Source organism: Ranitomeya variabilis, chromosome 4 (genome assembly GCF_051348905.1).
Source record: "Ranitomeya variabilis isolate aRanVar5 chromosome 4, aRanVar5.hap1, whole genome shotgun sequence".
Lineage (NCBI taxonomy): Eukaryota > Metazoa > Chordata > Amphibia > Anura > Dendrobatidae > Ranitomeya > Ranitomeya variabilis.
The window spans coordinates 577,814,862-577,831,040 of record NC_135235.1 but is presented as its reverse complement, the minus strand read 5'-3'; the positions used below and the strand labels follow the sequence as shown (position 1 = coordinate 577,831,040).

Below are 16,179 nucleotides of genomic sequence, written 5' to 3'. Positions count from 1 at the left end.
AGTGGTACGAGACTCTGCATTTTGATTTCTTATCTGCAGACTTATTTCCTTGCCGCTGATGCACCTGAGACAACTCGAGAGCCCCGTGACCTTCAAAGCTAGGCTGATGGCTTCAAGAAATTGCAAATGGACACCAAAAATTGAAATGTACAATTGAACTCTACCGTGAGCATCCATAAATAATGGTGATACATAGCAACAGATGAGCTGTGCTCCCCTCTACTCCACAGGGTGGCACTGCCAGGTACTGATGGCATCTATCATTAAGTGGCACAGTTCCCATCTAGACCCCTAGATCTAAGTTTGATTTTTAATTGGATTTTAATGTTTTATTTCAATGGTCAACGCTGAGTTTCCTCCACCTTTATCAGGGGGTCTGCTGCATTCTGCCTTTTTGGCTGCCTTTTTTCTGCAATGTTTCACGTCCCCACTTTTTTTGTCTGACCGAGCCTTATTGGGTAGGAGAAGTTTGTAATTTTACATTTTTTGGTGTATGAGGAAAAAATTTCACATTGATTGTAAATATTGACAAAAATCAGCACACTGGTGGATAATCCTGCATTTTTTTCTCATATGCAGAAAAAACAACAACTGTGAGTCGAGTGAGGCCGCAAGCAAAGTTGGGGTTCCATTTGGCCATAACTCAAATCCTCATATCTCATCCTTTGGTATAAGAAGACCCAACATTTTTCAGGGATTTTTACCATTGTGTTATCCTTTCTCCATCTACTATTTGCTAATGCTGCTGTCATGTCAAATGCTGGGCTGGCATATAAGGGCAGCGACAGTGATGGTGTCTTTGGTTCTCAGCATTTTTTCCTACCTTAATTGCATTTTTGCAGACCTGGCATTTCAAAATAATACAAAAGTACTTTATTTTATTATGTTATTATGATACCATGTAGCATTATGCCAGGGCGCAATGCCCAATTGTCCAAAGGGCTGGTCTACTGTACAGCTTATACATAGAGAGCGCTCTTTCAGAAGCCATAAAAAACAGGCCAACCAACTCCTAAAAGAAAAGCCATCTCTACAGGAAAAACCACCATCCTAAGCTCAACAATTCCCACATGTCTTTACCTTCCCTCCTAGTAGACAATATAGTACATAGCACCTTTGGAAGTGGATATGTACCTCGCTATGGTTAGAGAGACAGATAACTCATAAAATGATAGAAAGATAGAAACCAACCATATCCATGAACCGAACAATCTCCACTTGTTGCAGATTTCAGCTTTCAGCAGAATCATCATCACTCAGACACTGTGAGAGAATGAACGGTTCTACTTAGGACATAAAGCAACCATTAACTTCATCATCTGTTAAATGGAGGATACAAGAAAGATCTAACAAAAAAACCCTGAGAGGTCATACAATACAGTTTCCAGGAATTGCCCATATTAACAAACTCTAAGAATTATCACCGCGCCATCTGCTGGCTGCTCAACTTTGTCCCTCAGTCTAAAGACTCAGTCAGATGTCCGTTTTTTTTGCGTTGGAGTGTTCTTCACGAATAGCACTCCTACCTGTAATAGTAAATGGGGTCGTTCACATGTATGTGATTTTGTGCAAAATCACAGAAACGTGACCGATATTGATCCGAGTGTTGGATCAAAATTGGCAATGCGAGTCTATTGGTCTGCAAAAAAATCGGACAACACTCGGATGCCATCCTAGTGTGGTTCGATTTTCATGGACTGTTGCATAGGAGAAGGTGGAAAAACTAATTTTTTTCACATACTAGGAAAAGTACTGAAAATTAGACCAATCTCTGGAGAAAATCACTGCTGAAACTCGGTCCGTTTTTCTCATACTTGAAAGTGTGAATGAGCGGTTGCAATCACTCCAACATCTCCTACCAGCCCCTATGGTAATAAAGTCTTGCCAAGTGGGTATATGGCCACTTTTCCAGTCCACTAGTGTGAGCCGTGGCTTTTTTCCTATATGAGGTGGGTAACTCTGCATCCATGGCTCTGGCACCATGGCATAGGTTTCCTGTCAATGGTTGTCTTGTAGCCTCATTTGGGCCTTGAGGCTCCTGTGTCTTCTTGCCCGGTAGCACGTCTATAGCCATTATCTGTCTACTTATGAGGGTATCAGTGTTCAGTACGTCAGCTCGTATCTGTGTATTTGTCGGCTTGACAGTGTGTTGTCGGGGCGACGTTAACGCTCGTCTCGCTCTCCGCCTTTCTGAACATGTGTAAATGAGACGATTTTAACCTTATTTCCCAGTATTAATCTGTCACAGTGATAACGTGCTCCAGTTCTGCTGATGGGAAGATGGGACTTGCTAATAAGATGGGTCAGGCAGGACGTGTAATGGGATGGAGCTCATCCTACTTCTGTCTGTCATCATCCATGTCCGCTGTCCTCATTAAATCAACTCATGTTTCTTCCTCATCCTCAGCCAGGCTGGATGGCAACGGGACGCTTTATTTTTGGAAGCGTGCAAGAAATTACAAGAGCTGTGTGACAAGGGGCAGCAAGCAGCCCATTCATCAAAGTCTGACTCCCCACTAACTAGAAGACTTTAATGGGAGTAATTAATCCTCCCGTAATGTACAGCCGCTTCCACAGCATTTAACACCTATGTCACGGCATCCTTATACACCATTCATCACACAGAAATGTATCTGCCCAGTACAAGCATATCGAGCAGTAAATATGCCGTACCTAATACTGGACAAATACCCCAGTGTTCACATGAGAATTATTGTTCGCAGATATAAATTACACCAGTAGAGACAAAGGCTAGGGTCACATTGCGTTAGGGCAATCCGCTAAGCGCATAGCGCTAGCGGGTTGCGCTAACGCAATGCTTCCCTAGGGTCCGCGTTCGGTGTCCCCGCTAGCGCAGATCCCCGATCTGCACTAGCGAGGAACGGACCTCGGGCGCGCCGCGGACGCTGCAAGCAGCGTCCGAGGTCCGTCACTCAAATGACGCGACATCGCTAGCGCCCGCCCAATGTGGGCGGGCGCTAGCGACGCGCTCACCATTACAGGCTATGGCGGCGTTAACGGACTACGTTAACACCGCGTTATGCCGCGGTGTAACGTAGTCCGTTAAACGCGGTCACATAACGCAATGTGACCCTTAGCCTTCTATGAAAATAAATAAGGATGCAATTATACTGACAACCAGCAGGTGGCAATGAAAGGGCTGTTAACTCAAGGGTATGTGCACACGTTAAGAATTTGCCGCAGAATAATCTGCTGTAAATACTGATGTGCTGGCACAAAAAGCAGAATATTAAATACATGCTCTTTCTCTGAGTTTTTTGCACAGGTTTTTCATGCATTTTTCCCATTTATTAGTATGGGTGAAATGTTCAGCAAAAACGATGAAAGAACTGACATGATGCATCAAATAAGCAATGTGTGCACGAGACTTCAGGAATCTCATTCACTTTGCTGCTACTAGGAAATCCATCTGGTTTTGTGACAAATCTGAGTAGAAAAAATACCACAAAACTGAAACTTGTACACAAACCCTAAGGCTATGGGAGCACGTTGAGTATTTGCTTGCAGAAATTTCAGCAAGGTTTCTGAATCTCTTGGCAGAAAAAACGTGGAAAAAAAAGCTAGTTTTTGGTGCGTTATTGCTGCGTTTTTGTATGTGGTACGCCCGCCAGGGCCGTGAGATACTCTGTACATAAAGGGGATGTGTCACAGTGGCTGTGATCTGGTCCGTGGCTCTGGGCACCCAAGTAAAAGGGAAAGGTATTTAAAGGGGTTTGAATAAAGTTTGTGTTCGTGACGCCACCTGTGGTATTCGGTCAGGGATGACTGACCCTGCTTAAAGGGGTCCTCTGGGGTGATGTTGTGGCTTCAGGGATGGTATGTCTTCCCACAGGTGAAGCTGGGTCCCCAGGGCTCCCAGTGTAAAGATAGAGATGGTGAATGATGTAGCAAGTATGGAGGACACAGGGTTGCAGTCTCTTTACCTTTTTACTGTCGAATTCAGGCAGCCACAGTCCAGGGTACCAGATCACGGATGCAGGTGTGGTCTGGCCAGCTTGGAAGCGAGTTGGGAGTCCCCCTTACCAGGTGGGATTAGAAGCCTTCCCTCTAGCGCTGTGGTGTAGTCCCTTGCTGCCTTAAGACTCTCACAACGTGCTCACGTTCTCTCTGTCCTCCAGGTTGGTCAGAGCTCCTCCTTTTGACTTGGAGTATGAACATGTTGCATGCTTGTGATTACCTGCTAAAAGAGATCCTTCCTCGCTTCCAAGTGTGACATCACTCTCCCCGTGAGGAAAGCAATGCCACTGTATCAACCAGGAACCTGGGGTGTTACATATGTGTTTTTGCATACGATTTTTTTTAAAGCAATGAATGTTTTTTGCGGTAAATAAAGATATTTTTTTAAGTTTTGTGATGTAATTTCTTGGTTCAACACCACCTTTTCATGCTGATGCAGTAATAGGGCTTGGTGTCAGCATCTGTCATTGACACCTAGTTGTAGGCTTAGTAATGAAAAGGTGTCAGCCTGACACCCGCATTACTAAGCCGATAAGTAAACACAAACATACACATTGTCACTAGCCTATGTAGGAGCATTAACAGAATGAACATACATAGGCTGTAACCAGACAGCAACTGTTAATTTTAAAGAAAAATAAATGAAAAAAAAAATTGCGTGGGCTCTGGCATAATTTTAATAACCAGCAGAGGGAAAGCCGACAGGTGATGGCTGATGTTAATATTCTGGGATGGAGCCAATAGCCATAAAGGTTCCCAAGCTATTAATATCAGCTCCCAGCTGTTTGTTTAGACTTTACTGGCTAGTTTACAGGGGGACCCCAGAAAAAAATTGACATAGGGTTCCCCTATAAAATGTAACCAGCAAAGGCTAGGCAGACAGCTGTGGGCTAATATTAATAGCCTAGGAAGGGCCCTTGGATATTGTCCCCCTCCCAGACTAAAATCATCAGCTCTCAGCCATCCCAGAAAAGGTGCATCTATAAGATGCCCCAATTCTGGCTCTTAGCCTCGCTCTTCCCACTTGCCCTGTAGCGGTGGCAGGTGGGGTTCATATTTGTGGGGTTGATGTCACCTTTGTATTTTCAGGTGACATCAAGCCCACAGGTTAGTAATGGAAAGGCATCTATAAGACACCTATCCATTACTAACTCCATAGTGATAGTGTATAAAACACAGGCACCCAGAATAAAGTCCTTTATTTGAAATAATGACAAAGATTACTTTAATAATATTAAATAAACCATACCCACCGAACGAGTAATCCACCGATGCCAACGTCTCCTGCAACAAATCTAAAATAATAAACCACAATATTCCTCACCTGTTTGCCGAGAAGATAATCCATAATGTCCCACGACGATCCTGTTCACTTTGAAAGCAGTCACTGTCAGTGTATCGCAGGCGGCTGGGTAGAGCAGTCACATCTCCCAATGTGACCGTTGTACACGTGAGATCGTTGTGGGACACTCGGGATTACCTGGACTACAGCGGACAGGTGAGTATGGGTTGGTTTATTATTTTACATTATTTCGAGGAGACGAGGGCATAGGGAATTGGGCGTTAAGGTGAGTATAATTTTTTTTATTTTTATTTGAATATGTATGTAATTTTCCTTTTTTTTTTTCAACTGTGAGCACAGGCGCCGGCAGATGAGACTACGTCTCCTATCAGCGGCAGCTGCTGTCACTGTTGTCAGTGACAGTAGACGTAGCCCGATGGGAGCAGTAGTCTCATCGGCCCATACCTGCGAGTCACAGTCACAGCTGCGGGGTCACGCTGACATCTGCCAGCATGATTCCACCGCGCTCTGACCGAAAGTCTGCGGTAGCGTTACCGCAGGTCACAGGCACAGCTGTGGATCACGCTGACATTTACTAGCATGATCCTGCAACACTGTGACCAACAGTACCAGCGGTGGCGTTACTGCGGGTGACAGTCACAGCTGCGGGGTCATGCTGACATCTGACAGCATGATCCCACAGTGCTCTGACGGACGGTCTTACAGGTGGTAGGGTTACCGCCGATAAGAACCACCGCACCGGTGTTTCCCACACTGTCACACAGATGACAGCATGGGAAACAGCATAGGAAGCGGGTAAAATGCAAAAGAAAAATTCAGAAAATTCGCAAACATTTTTATACCTGCGTTTTTGCTGCGGATTTAACTTACTCAATTGAAGTCAATGGGTGCAGAAACGCAAAAAGAATTGACATGCTGCAGAAACAAATGCACTGCAAATACGTACGGAAATTTACTGATCAGGTGCACAACACTTCAGGACTGTCAATGAATTAGCTTACATAAGGATTCCATAGCATTTTTGGTCCATTTCCGCACAGAAAAAAATGCCGCAAAAACCCATAAAGAGCACTGTGTGCACATAGCCTAAGTGTGATAGAATTTTATCGTACAGGAATTTATTAACTAGTAAGGGTGGAATAAATATACAATATATTAAAGTTTACGTTTATTATTATATATGCTTAACATGTAAAAAATATGACTACTATAAGACCAGAATAGAATAATATAACTTTTATATGGTTTTAGTATGTACAAGAACATAACTGCTAAATTACTGCCCATGATGCACAAGAATATAACCACTACTGTATAATACTGACTCTATGTAAAGAATATAACTAGCATAATACTGCCCCTATGTACAAGAAAAAAACTATTTTAATACTGCTCCTATGTACAACAATATAACTGCTTTAATACTGCTCCTATGTACAAGAATATGACTACTATAATACTGCTCCTTTGTACAAGAATATAACTACTATAATACTGCTGCTATATACAAGAATATAACTACTATAATACTGCTCCCTATGTACAAGAATATAACTACTATAATACTGCCCCCTATGTACAAGAATATAACTACTATAATACTGGCCCCTATGTCCAAGAATATAACTGCTATAATACTAACCCCTATATACAAGAATATAACTACTATAATACTGCCTCAGTGCCTCTTATGTACAACAATATAACTACTATAATACTGCTCATATGTACAAGAATATAACTACTATAATACAGCCCTATGTACAAGAATATAACTACTATAATACTGCCTCCTATATACAAAAATACAACTACTGTAATACTGCCTCCTATATACAAGAATAAAACTACTATAATTCTACTAATATTCTTATCTGCATCTCAAAAACATTTCCAGAATTCGCCCTTTTCTTACTTTCGACTCTGCAAAAACTCTTACTGTCTCACTTATTCATTCTCGTCTGGACTATTGTAACTCTCTACTAATTGGCCTACCTTTTACCAGACTCTCCCCGCTCCAATCTGTCCTGAATGCTGCTGCCAGGATCATATTCCTCGCCAACCGTTACACCGATGCCTCTACCTTGTGCCAGTCATTACACTGGCTACCCATCCAATCCAGAATCCAGTACAAAATTACTACCCTCATCCACAAAGCACTCCATGGCTCAGCACCACCCTACATCTCCTCTCTGGTCTCAGTCTACCAACCTACCCGTGCCCTCCGCTCTGCTAATGACCTCAGGTTAGCATCCTCAATAATCAGAACCTCCCACTCCCGTCTCCAAGACTTTACACGTGCGGCGCCGATTCTTTGGAATGCACTACCTAGGTTAATACAATTAATCCCCAATCCCCACAGTTTTAAGCGTGCACTAAAAACTCATTTGTTCAGATTGGCCTACCGCCTCAACGCATTAACCTAATTATCCCTGTGTGGCCTATTAATAAAAAACAACAACATAATCACGTTCCTCCATCATGTTCTCATACACTTTATGCAGTTAATAGCCTCTGTGTCTGTACTGTTACATACTTAGGCAGTTAACTGGTTCATGCAGCTTTACATGAACACCCGAGCCTTACACTATGGCTGGTCCAAATAACTAAAGCAATTGTTACCATCCACCTCTCGTGTCTCCCCTTTTCCTCATAGATTGTAAGCTTGCGAGCAGCAGGGCCCTCATTCCTCCTGGTATCTGTTTTGAACTGTGATTTCTGTTATGCTGTAATGTCTGTTGTCTGTATAAGTCCCCTCTATAAGTTGTAAAGCGCTGCGGAATATGTTGGCGCTATATAAATAAAATTATTATTATTATTATTATTATTATTATAATACTGCTCTTACTGCATATACCAGAATATATACAATACAATATATACAACTATAATACTGCCCTCTATGTACAAGAATATAACTACTATAATACTGCCTTCTGTGTACAAGAATATAATTACTATAATACTGCTCCCTATGTACAAGAATATGACTACTATAATACCGTCCCTATGTACAAGAATATAACTACTATAATACTGCTCCTATGTACAATAATATAACTACTATAATACTGCCCCTATGTACAAGAATATAACTACTATAATACTGCCCCCTGTATACAAGAATATAACTACTATAATACTGCTCCTATGTACAATAATATAACTACTATAATACTGCTCCCTATGTACAAGAATATACTATAATACTGCTCCTATGTACAAGAATATGACTACTATAATACCGTCCCTATGTACAAGAATATAACTACTATAATACTGCCCTCTATGTACAAGAATATAACTACTATAATACTGCCCCTATGTACAAGAATATAACTACGGTAATATAATACTGCCTCCTATGTACAAGAATATTATTATAATACTGCCTCCTATGTACCAGAATATAAGTACTGTAATACTGCTCTTATGTACAAGAATATAACTACTATAATACTGCCCTCTACGTACAAGAATATAACTACTATAATACTGCCTTCTGTGTACAAGAATATAACTTCTAAACTGTTATAAACTATACAAACATTCATGTAAGGTTTATTTGCTTTTAAAATTAGGAGACTATGTTATACAACGTTCTTGATTTTTTTGTGCAGGATGATAGTGGTTTGATATATGGTATTGTATTTTCCATCTTTACGTCTTATCATTCTTTCATCCTTTGTTCACGTGAGAATAAAGGTCTCTGGTGAATGGACTTAACAACTAACTAAACAGATTACAGTCTCCCAGGAACAGGCTTGGATTATTCTTTCCAACATCAAAATGTATTTGTAATTTTGTTGTACAAAAGCCACAACACAGAATGTAGTGTCCAGGCCAGATCAGCAGAGCACATCATCACACGGATCAAAGACAGCGGACACAATGTCATTCGCTTCACAAGGGATTTTCTTCACCACAAGTCAGTGGCCTTTAGCTTTTTTTCTGCAGACGTGACTCCAATAAGGATGTGTACGAACTCTTCTGTCTAAAGATAATACAAAACACAGGGTGAATATTACGTGCCCAGTCCATGGATTCAAGTGGTTTCCCACTAGCGTTTTATGGCATTGTTGAGTCCTCTTCCGTCCCTGGCTTCCTGGATGTAGGGATCCAAGTAAATGACACGCAGCACAAAGGTTGTGTGGTCATAAACAGGGTTAGCCCTGGAGCACGCCTGCCTCACTGGGCGCTGCCCCTTCTTTATATAGTAAAAAGTTAGACATTTTACAGACATGCGCACAAGCGCTCATATTTCACAATCACTTACAAAGCAAATCTATTCTAGTGAAAAGTTACAATATCTGGTATGTGGATGAAAGGCTACAATTTCAAGGAGAAATGCGCGCGTGATTACTTTCCATAAAAGAAAATGTCAAGTTTGCTCAAATTTCTTGTTGTAAACCAGATTTCTCAGGAGGAAGACAAGATGGATTCTTTGGTTCAGTCTGATCTCCACAGCATGTTCATAGTGTTTATATGTATCAATTTTCCATTTAAACAATAATTTACAGAAAACCCATTAATTTTAATAGAGTGTTCAGAACACCCTTCTAGAGGGTCCAAACACTCAGCAGCCTTATTGACCGGTCACTGAAATTCTTTTATGCTGCAAAGTAGTGCAGATGGCTGATTGCAGAATCCCAAATATGTAGCATAAAGGTAAAGCAATGGGGACTTCAAAATCAATGATAGAAGTGTAAAATAGTAATGGTGGCCTAGAGCCATAATGGTGGCCTAGAGCAAAGAAAGTGAGAAAGTGGTCTAAAGCATTAATGGTAGGCCACAGAGGCGTTTCTAGACTTCTGATTACCACAGCTCATATATTTAGTCATATTGTAATACAAACATGTATTCAGGGGTGAAATAAGTATTTTTTAAGTAAGTATTGACATGAAATTCTCACCAGATGTCGGTAACAACTCATCCAAGCAACACAGGCAAAGAAATCAAACTATAGATGTTCATAAATTAAGTTATGTGTAATGATGAGAAATGACACATGGAAAAAGTATTAAACATGCTTACTAAAATGTATTTAATACTTTGTACAAAATATTTTGTTGGTGACGACAGCTTCAAGATGCCTCTTGTATGGAGAAACTAGTCGCATACATTGCTCAGGTGTGATTTTTGCCCATTCTTCCACACAAACACTCTTCAAATCCTGAAGATTCTGTGGGCTCCTTCTATGAACTCCAAGCTTTAGTTTCTTCCATCATTTTTCTATTGGATTCAGGTCAGGTGATTGGCTGGTCCATTCTAGCAGCATTATTTTCTATCTCTAAAACCAATTGAGAGTGTAGTTCCGGCATCCCTGCACGCTTCTCCTCTCCCCAGCAGGGACGCCAACTGTGGCCCCTGTTCCGCACTTCCTCCTCCTTCTCTGGCTGCTGGCTTAGCTGTGGGTACTTTAGGACAGTGCACACCATCCTAAAGTGTCCCCAGCCAATGGCTGGGAGACACCTATTATTTAAGGCACCTCCACCTGAATGGTCCCCAGTACCCGCCAGTCAGTCTACCTATCCAGTACCTGTCTGCCTGTACTTGCCTTATGTTAGAGCCATACCCACCAGCACCTGCCTGCTAGTATATCAGCCATGCCTGCCTGTATACCTGCTGTGTCCATCTGTATACCAGCCTGCACCTGCTGTGGCCATCCGTTTACCAGTCTGCACCTGCTGGTGTCTATCTGTACACCAGCTGTACCAGCCTGCACCTGCCAGTGTTTATCTGTATACCAGCTGTACCAGCCAGCACAAGCCAGTGTCTATCTGTATACCAGCAGTATCAGGTTGCACCGTTCATTGTCTATCTGTATACCAGCTGTACCAGCCTGCACCTGCCAGTGCCTCTCTTTATATCATCCATACCAGTCTGCACCTGCAAGTGGCTCTCTGTACACCAGCCACACCCACCAGCATCTGTGGTTCCTGTGTTCCTGTCGTGCCTGCCTGTATCAGCTGTACTCTCCCACTGGGCCACTCCAGCTACCTGTCCCTTGAGGGTCAGCTGCCGTGAGTCTGAGATCTGTCCTGGTGTAGCACCTGGTATTGTCACGCTGTGGCGGTCTTCGGTAGGGAAAGGGGTCTAAAACTGTTCCTAGAACTGTGATCTTAACTATTCCTTTCCAGGGGTACTCTTGAAGGTAGAGAGGCCCGAGTCTCCGACCTTACCATGCTCCTGTTAATGTCCTAAACTGTCCTCTCCACCTCCTCCAGGAGGCCTGGGACAGACATGTTAGTGTATAAATACAAAAGACAAACGGGGATAACAAAAAGCAACTTGCATACAAAAACACTCATCAAGGGTAGGGAGGTTTATAGGAAAGGATAGGCAGGCACTAACCAAATGGGAATAGGAACAAAGTGGAAGGCATACACCCAAAATGGCATGCAACAATCTCCAGTAGCAACACGATCTCCAATACAGCACAGCATCTCCAAGGAGAAAGGAAGCAAAGCTTTCACTGTCAAGACAGAGAGGGTCTGGTCAGGGTTTATAGGAAGAGTTAAGGAGCAGATCAGACACAGCTGAAATAGCTGCATGTTTCTGACCAGCATAGAAAGGGTTGTTATAACCTCTTCAGCACCAAAAGAACCCAAATTCATTTACTATGAGATCCAAACCCACAGATTAAATGGAAGATCTGCCATTCACAATACGCAGTGATCTACCCTCAAATCTCCCAGGTCAACGTGACACACTTGTGACAGGTATCCTTCGGGAGCCAAGCCTAACCTTACCACTAGGGGTTCTAGTGAAGAGTCTGGTGCTCACCTAGTTACGCCCTTTCAGGCTCTCTTTGGACCACGGCACAGTGGTTCTACCACTCCCGTTGCAGAGAGTTTTCTTGGCTGTGTGTTTCTTATCAATGTCTTGCTGTAATGTGCACCCTTGTTTCATCTTCATCATCCTGGTAGATGGCAGCATGTATTTTTTTATCAAGAATGTCTTGGTATATTTGTCCTTTCATCCTTCCTTCAATTATATGAAGTCTGCCAGTGCCATATGCTGAAAAACTGCCCTTCACCAAGATGTTTCCACATCCAAACTTCACTGTTGGTATGGTGTTCTTGGGGTGATATGCAATGCATTTTGTCCTCCAAATATGGTGTGCATTATGGAATCCAAAGAGTGTAGTTTTCATCTCATATGACCAGACAATATTCTACCAGTATTTCTCAGGCTTGTTTAAATGTTGTTGAGCAAATTAAATGTGCTTGTACATGCTTTTTGTTCCGCAATGGAGTTTTGCATCTTGAATGTTCATAAAGGCCATGGAGGTTGAATGCATTACTTATAGTTTTCTTTGAAACAATTATACCTGCTGAGTCTTTCTGTAGTTCTTCACAGTTGATCCTTAGCTCTTGAACAACTCTTCTCACTCCTCTGTCCTGGTCGTGGGCGGTTTATAGTGAAATTATGTTCTTTCCACTTCTGGATTATGGCCCCAACAGTGTTCACTGGGACCTTCAGTAGTTTAAAAATTCTTCTGTAACCAATGCCATCAGCATGTTTTGCAACAATAAGGTTGCGAAAGTATTGAGACAACTCACTGCTTTTAACAATCATGAGATGTTTCTTGTGTGGCACCTTGGTAATGAGACACCTTTTATAGGCTATCAGTTGAACCAACTGATATTATTTTTCATTAAGTGGCAGGACTGCTTTCTAATTACTGATAGATTTCAGCTGGTGTCACGGCTATTCATGGCTTTTTGCACCTCTTTCTTCATGTGTTCAATACTTTTTCCCCTGTGTCATTTCTCATTATTACACATAACTTAATTTATGGACATCTATGGTTTGATTTCTTTGCCAGTGTGGATTAGATGGGTTGTTACCGACATATTGTGATGTGAGAATTTCCTGTTAATGCCTTTTGAAATATATAATTACTTAGGAAATTGGTGACATTTTCAATACTTATTTCACCTTCTGTATGTGGCAGAGGCAAATATAGGTTTTCCTGTACCCGGGGTAAAAATTATGTTTGGTGCCCCTTCCCGTACACAGCTTCAGGGTTGGATTGTCTTCTGTTTGGCACAATATATGGGGCCATTATACTGTATGGAGCACTGTGTGAGCCCATTATACTGTATGGAGCATTATATTGAGCCCATTGTACTATATGGAGCCCATTGTACTGTATGGAGCACTATGTGGGGTCCATTATACTGTATGTAGCAATATGTGGGTCCCATTGTACTGTATGGAGCAATTTACAGTATGTGGCCATTATTTTGTATGGAGCACTATGTGGGGCCCATTATACTGTATGGAGCAATATATGAGGCCATTATACTATATGGAGCACTGTGTAGACCCATTATACTGTATGTATCATTATATGGAGCCCATTGTACTGTATGAAGTAATGTATGGGGGGGTCCATTATACTGTGTGATGCATTATATGGAGCCCATTATACTGATTGGAGCTATATTTGAGGCCCACTATACTGTATGGAGCAATTCATGGGGCCATTGTTTTGTATGGAGCACTGTGCGGGGCCATTATGCTGTATGGAGCAACATATGGGTCCATTATACTGGATGGAGCAATATATGGGGCCACTATACTATATGGAGCAATATATGGTGCTCATAATACTGTCTGCAAGTCTATGTGAAGTCCATAATACTGTATGGAGGACTATATGGTGCCCATACTACTGTATGGAAGCCCAGGATGGGGACATTATTAAAAAAGGTGCCAAGGATGGGGATGTTATTAAATAAAGGGGCATAGGATGGGGACCTTATTAAAGTAGACATAGGGGGTCCAGGATGAGATCAACATGAGGCCTAGGATGGGGACATTAAATAAAGGGTCCCAGGATGTATAACTTATTAAATAAAGGGGTGACATAATTACTGTATCCTACTAATTTCACCTGCTGTATGTGGCCCAGAGGCAAATATAAGTTTTCTGCACCCAGGGCAAAAATTCAGTTTGGCACCCCCTCCAGTACACAGCTTCACGGTCAGACTGGCCTGTCGGGGTACCACCCAAGTGAGAGAAGAGAGTGGGAGGGGATACAGTTTTTAGGGGCATGGACCCTTTAAAAGATCAGGCAGGGGCGGTGCACGCAGGGTGCAACCTTACTGTGACGACCAGGGCTGGGAGTCGCTATGCAGGGCCGTGGACGAACGGAGTAGAGCTCACTTGCCGTCGGAGACAATGGGACGCTATGGAGCAGGAGAGTAAGGGGAGCCGAGTGCTGACACCGGGTTTCCCTCTGTCAAATACTCACCTCTCCTTGTTCCTCGCAGTTGAGCAACTACAGTGTCTTTAGCGTCTTTCGACTCTGCAACATCTCAGGGCAGAGGGCACAATGACGTCACTACAGCACGCTTTCTGTGCCGAGCACTGCAGACAGATAGAAGGCACTGAGGAGACCGGTCCTGCCTGGAATGGGAGAGGCGAGTAGTTGATTTTTTTATGTATGGAGAATTATATGGGGCCTATTATTCTGTATGGAGCATTATATGGAGCCATTATACTGTATGTAGCAATATATGGGGCCATTATACTGAATGGAGAATTATATGGAGGACATTATATGCTGTATTTGGCAATATATGGGGCCCATTATGCTGTATGGAGCAACATATAGGACTTATTATACTGCATGGAGTAAAATATGTGACCCATTATATTGTATGGCGCAATATATGTCAATCATTATACTATATGGAGCATTATATATGGCCCATCATACTGTATGGAGCTATACATGGGGCCATTATTCTGTATGGAGCAATATATGGGGTCACTATACTGTATAGAGCAATATATGGGGCACATTATATTGTAAAGAGCAAAATATGGTACTCATTATACTGTATGGAGCAATATATGAGGCCATTATACTGTATGAAGCATTACATGATTATGTGATGCCCACGATTCTGTTTGGAGGACTATGTGCTGCCTACAATTCTGTTTGGAGGACTATGTGGTGCTCATAATACTGTATGGAGGACTATGTGGTGTCCATAATACTGTATGGAGGACTATGTGGTGCCCATAATATTGTATGGAGGACTATGTGGTGTCAATAATACTGTTTGGAGGACTAGGTGGTGCCCATAATACTGTATGAAGGTCTATGTGAAGCCCATAATACTGTAAGGAGGACTATGTCCCAGGATAGGGACATTATTAAACAAAGGGGCCCAGGATGAGGACCTTATTAAAGAGACCTGTGGTCCAGGATTGAGGCAACTTAGGGGTCTAAGATGGGGACATTAAATAAAGGATCCCAGGATCTGGGACCTTTTTAAATAAGTAATTACTGTAAGGGCCAATCAGGGAACAATATTACTACTGTAATTTAATTTACTTTTGAGGATACTGTCTTCCATGAGAAGGGAACAAAAGGGGGGTCATGTTACTGTGCAGGGCGGCACTATGTCGCTTTTTTTCTTCATCTGCCGTAGTGTAGAAGTTGGGAGAAAGAGTGGGTAATGTGCTCTGGAAGCAATCAGCTATATATAATTGTGTCTTATTTTCTGCAGAAACAAATCCTAACTGGAAAAAGTGATGGCGGCCTGCAATGAATGAAGAAGAAAAGCGAAGATTAATGACTTCTACTGCAGATGTCACTGGTGAGTCAGTGTGTTAACTGTACACTCACACTATACATTGTATATTATAATGTCACCGGTGGTCACTGTATTACGTGTACACTTTATACAGAGCTCCAGTGTATAATGTCACAGGTGATCACTGCATTACCTGTATACTGACACTATACACTGTATACTATATACAGAGCTCCTGTGTATAATGTCTCTTGTGAGTCACTGGATTACCAGTACACTGACATTATACGTTATATACTATGTACAGAGCTCCTGTGTATAATATGACTGGTGATCACT

General features: G+C 42.1%; 1 protein-coding gene across 1 annotated transcript in view; it reads left to right on the top strand.

Moving 5' to 3' along the window:
• The first annotated feature begins 15,813 nt into the window (after window positions 1–15,813).
• CHRNA4 (cholinergic receptor nicotinic alpha 4 subunit) overlaps window positions 15,814–16,179 on the top strand; it is a 304,030-nt gene continuing 303,664 nt past the window's right edge. Inside the window, exon 1 of the mRNA XM_077252940.1 lies at window positions 15,814–15,903. Within this exon, the coding sequence (XP_077109055.1) occupies window positions 15,852–15,903 (52 nt within the window). The 5' untranslated portion in view covers window positions 15,814–15,851. The remainder of the gene's footprint in view (window positions 15,904–16,179) is intronic.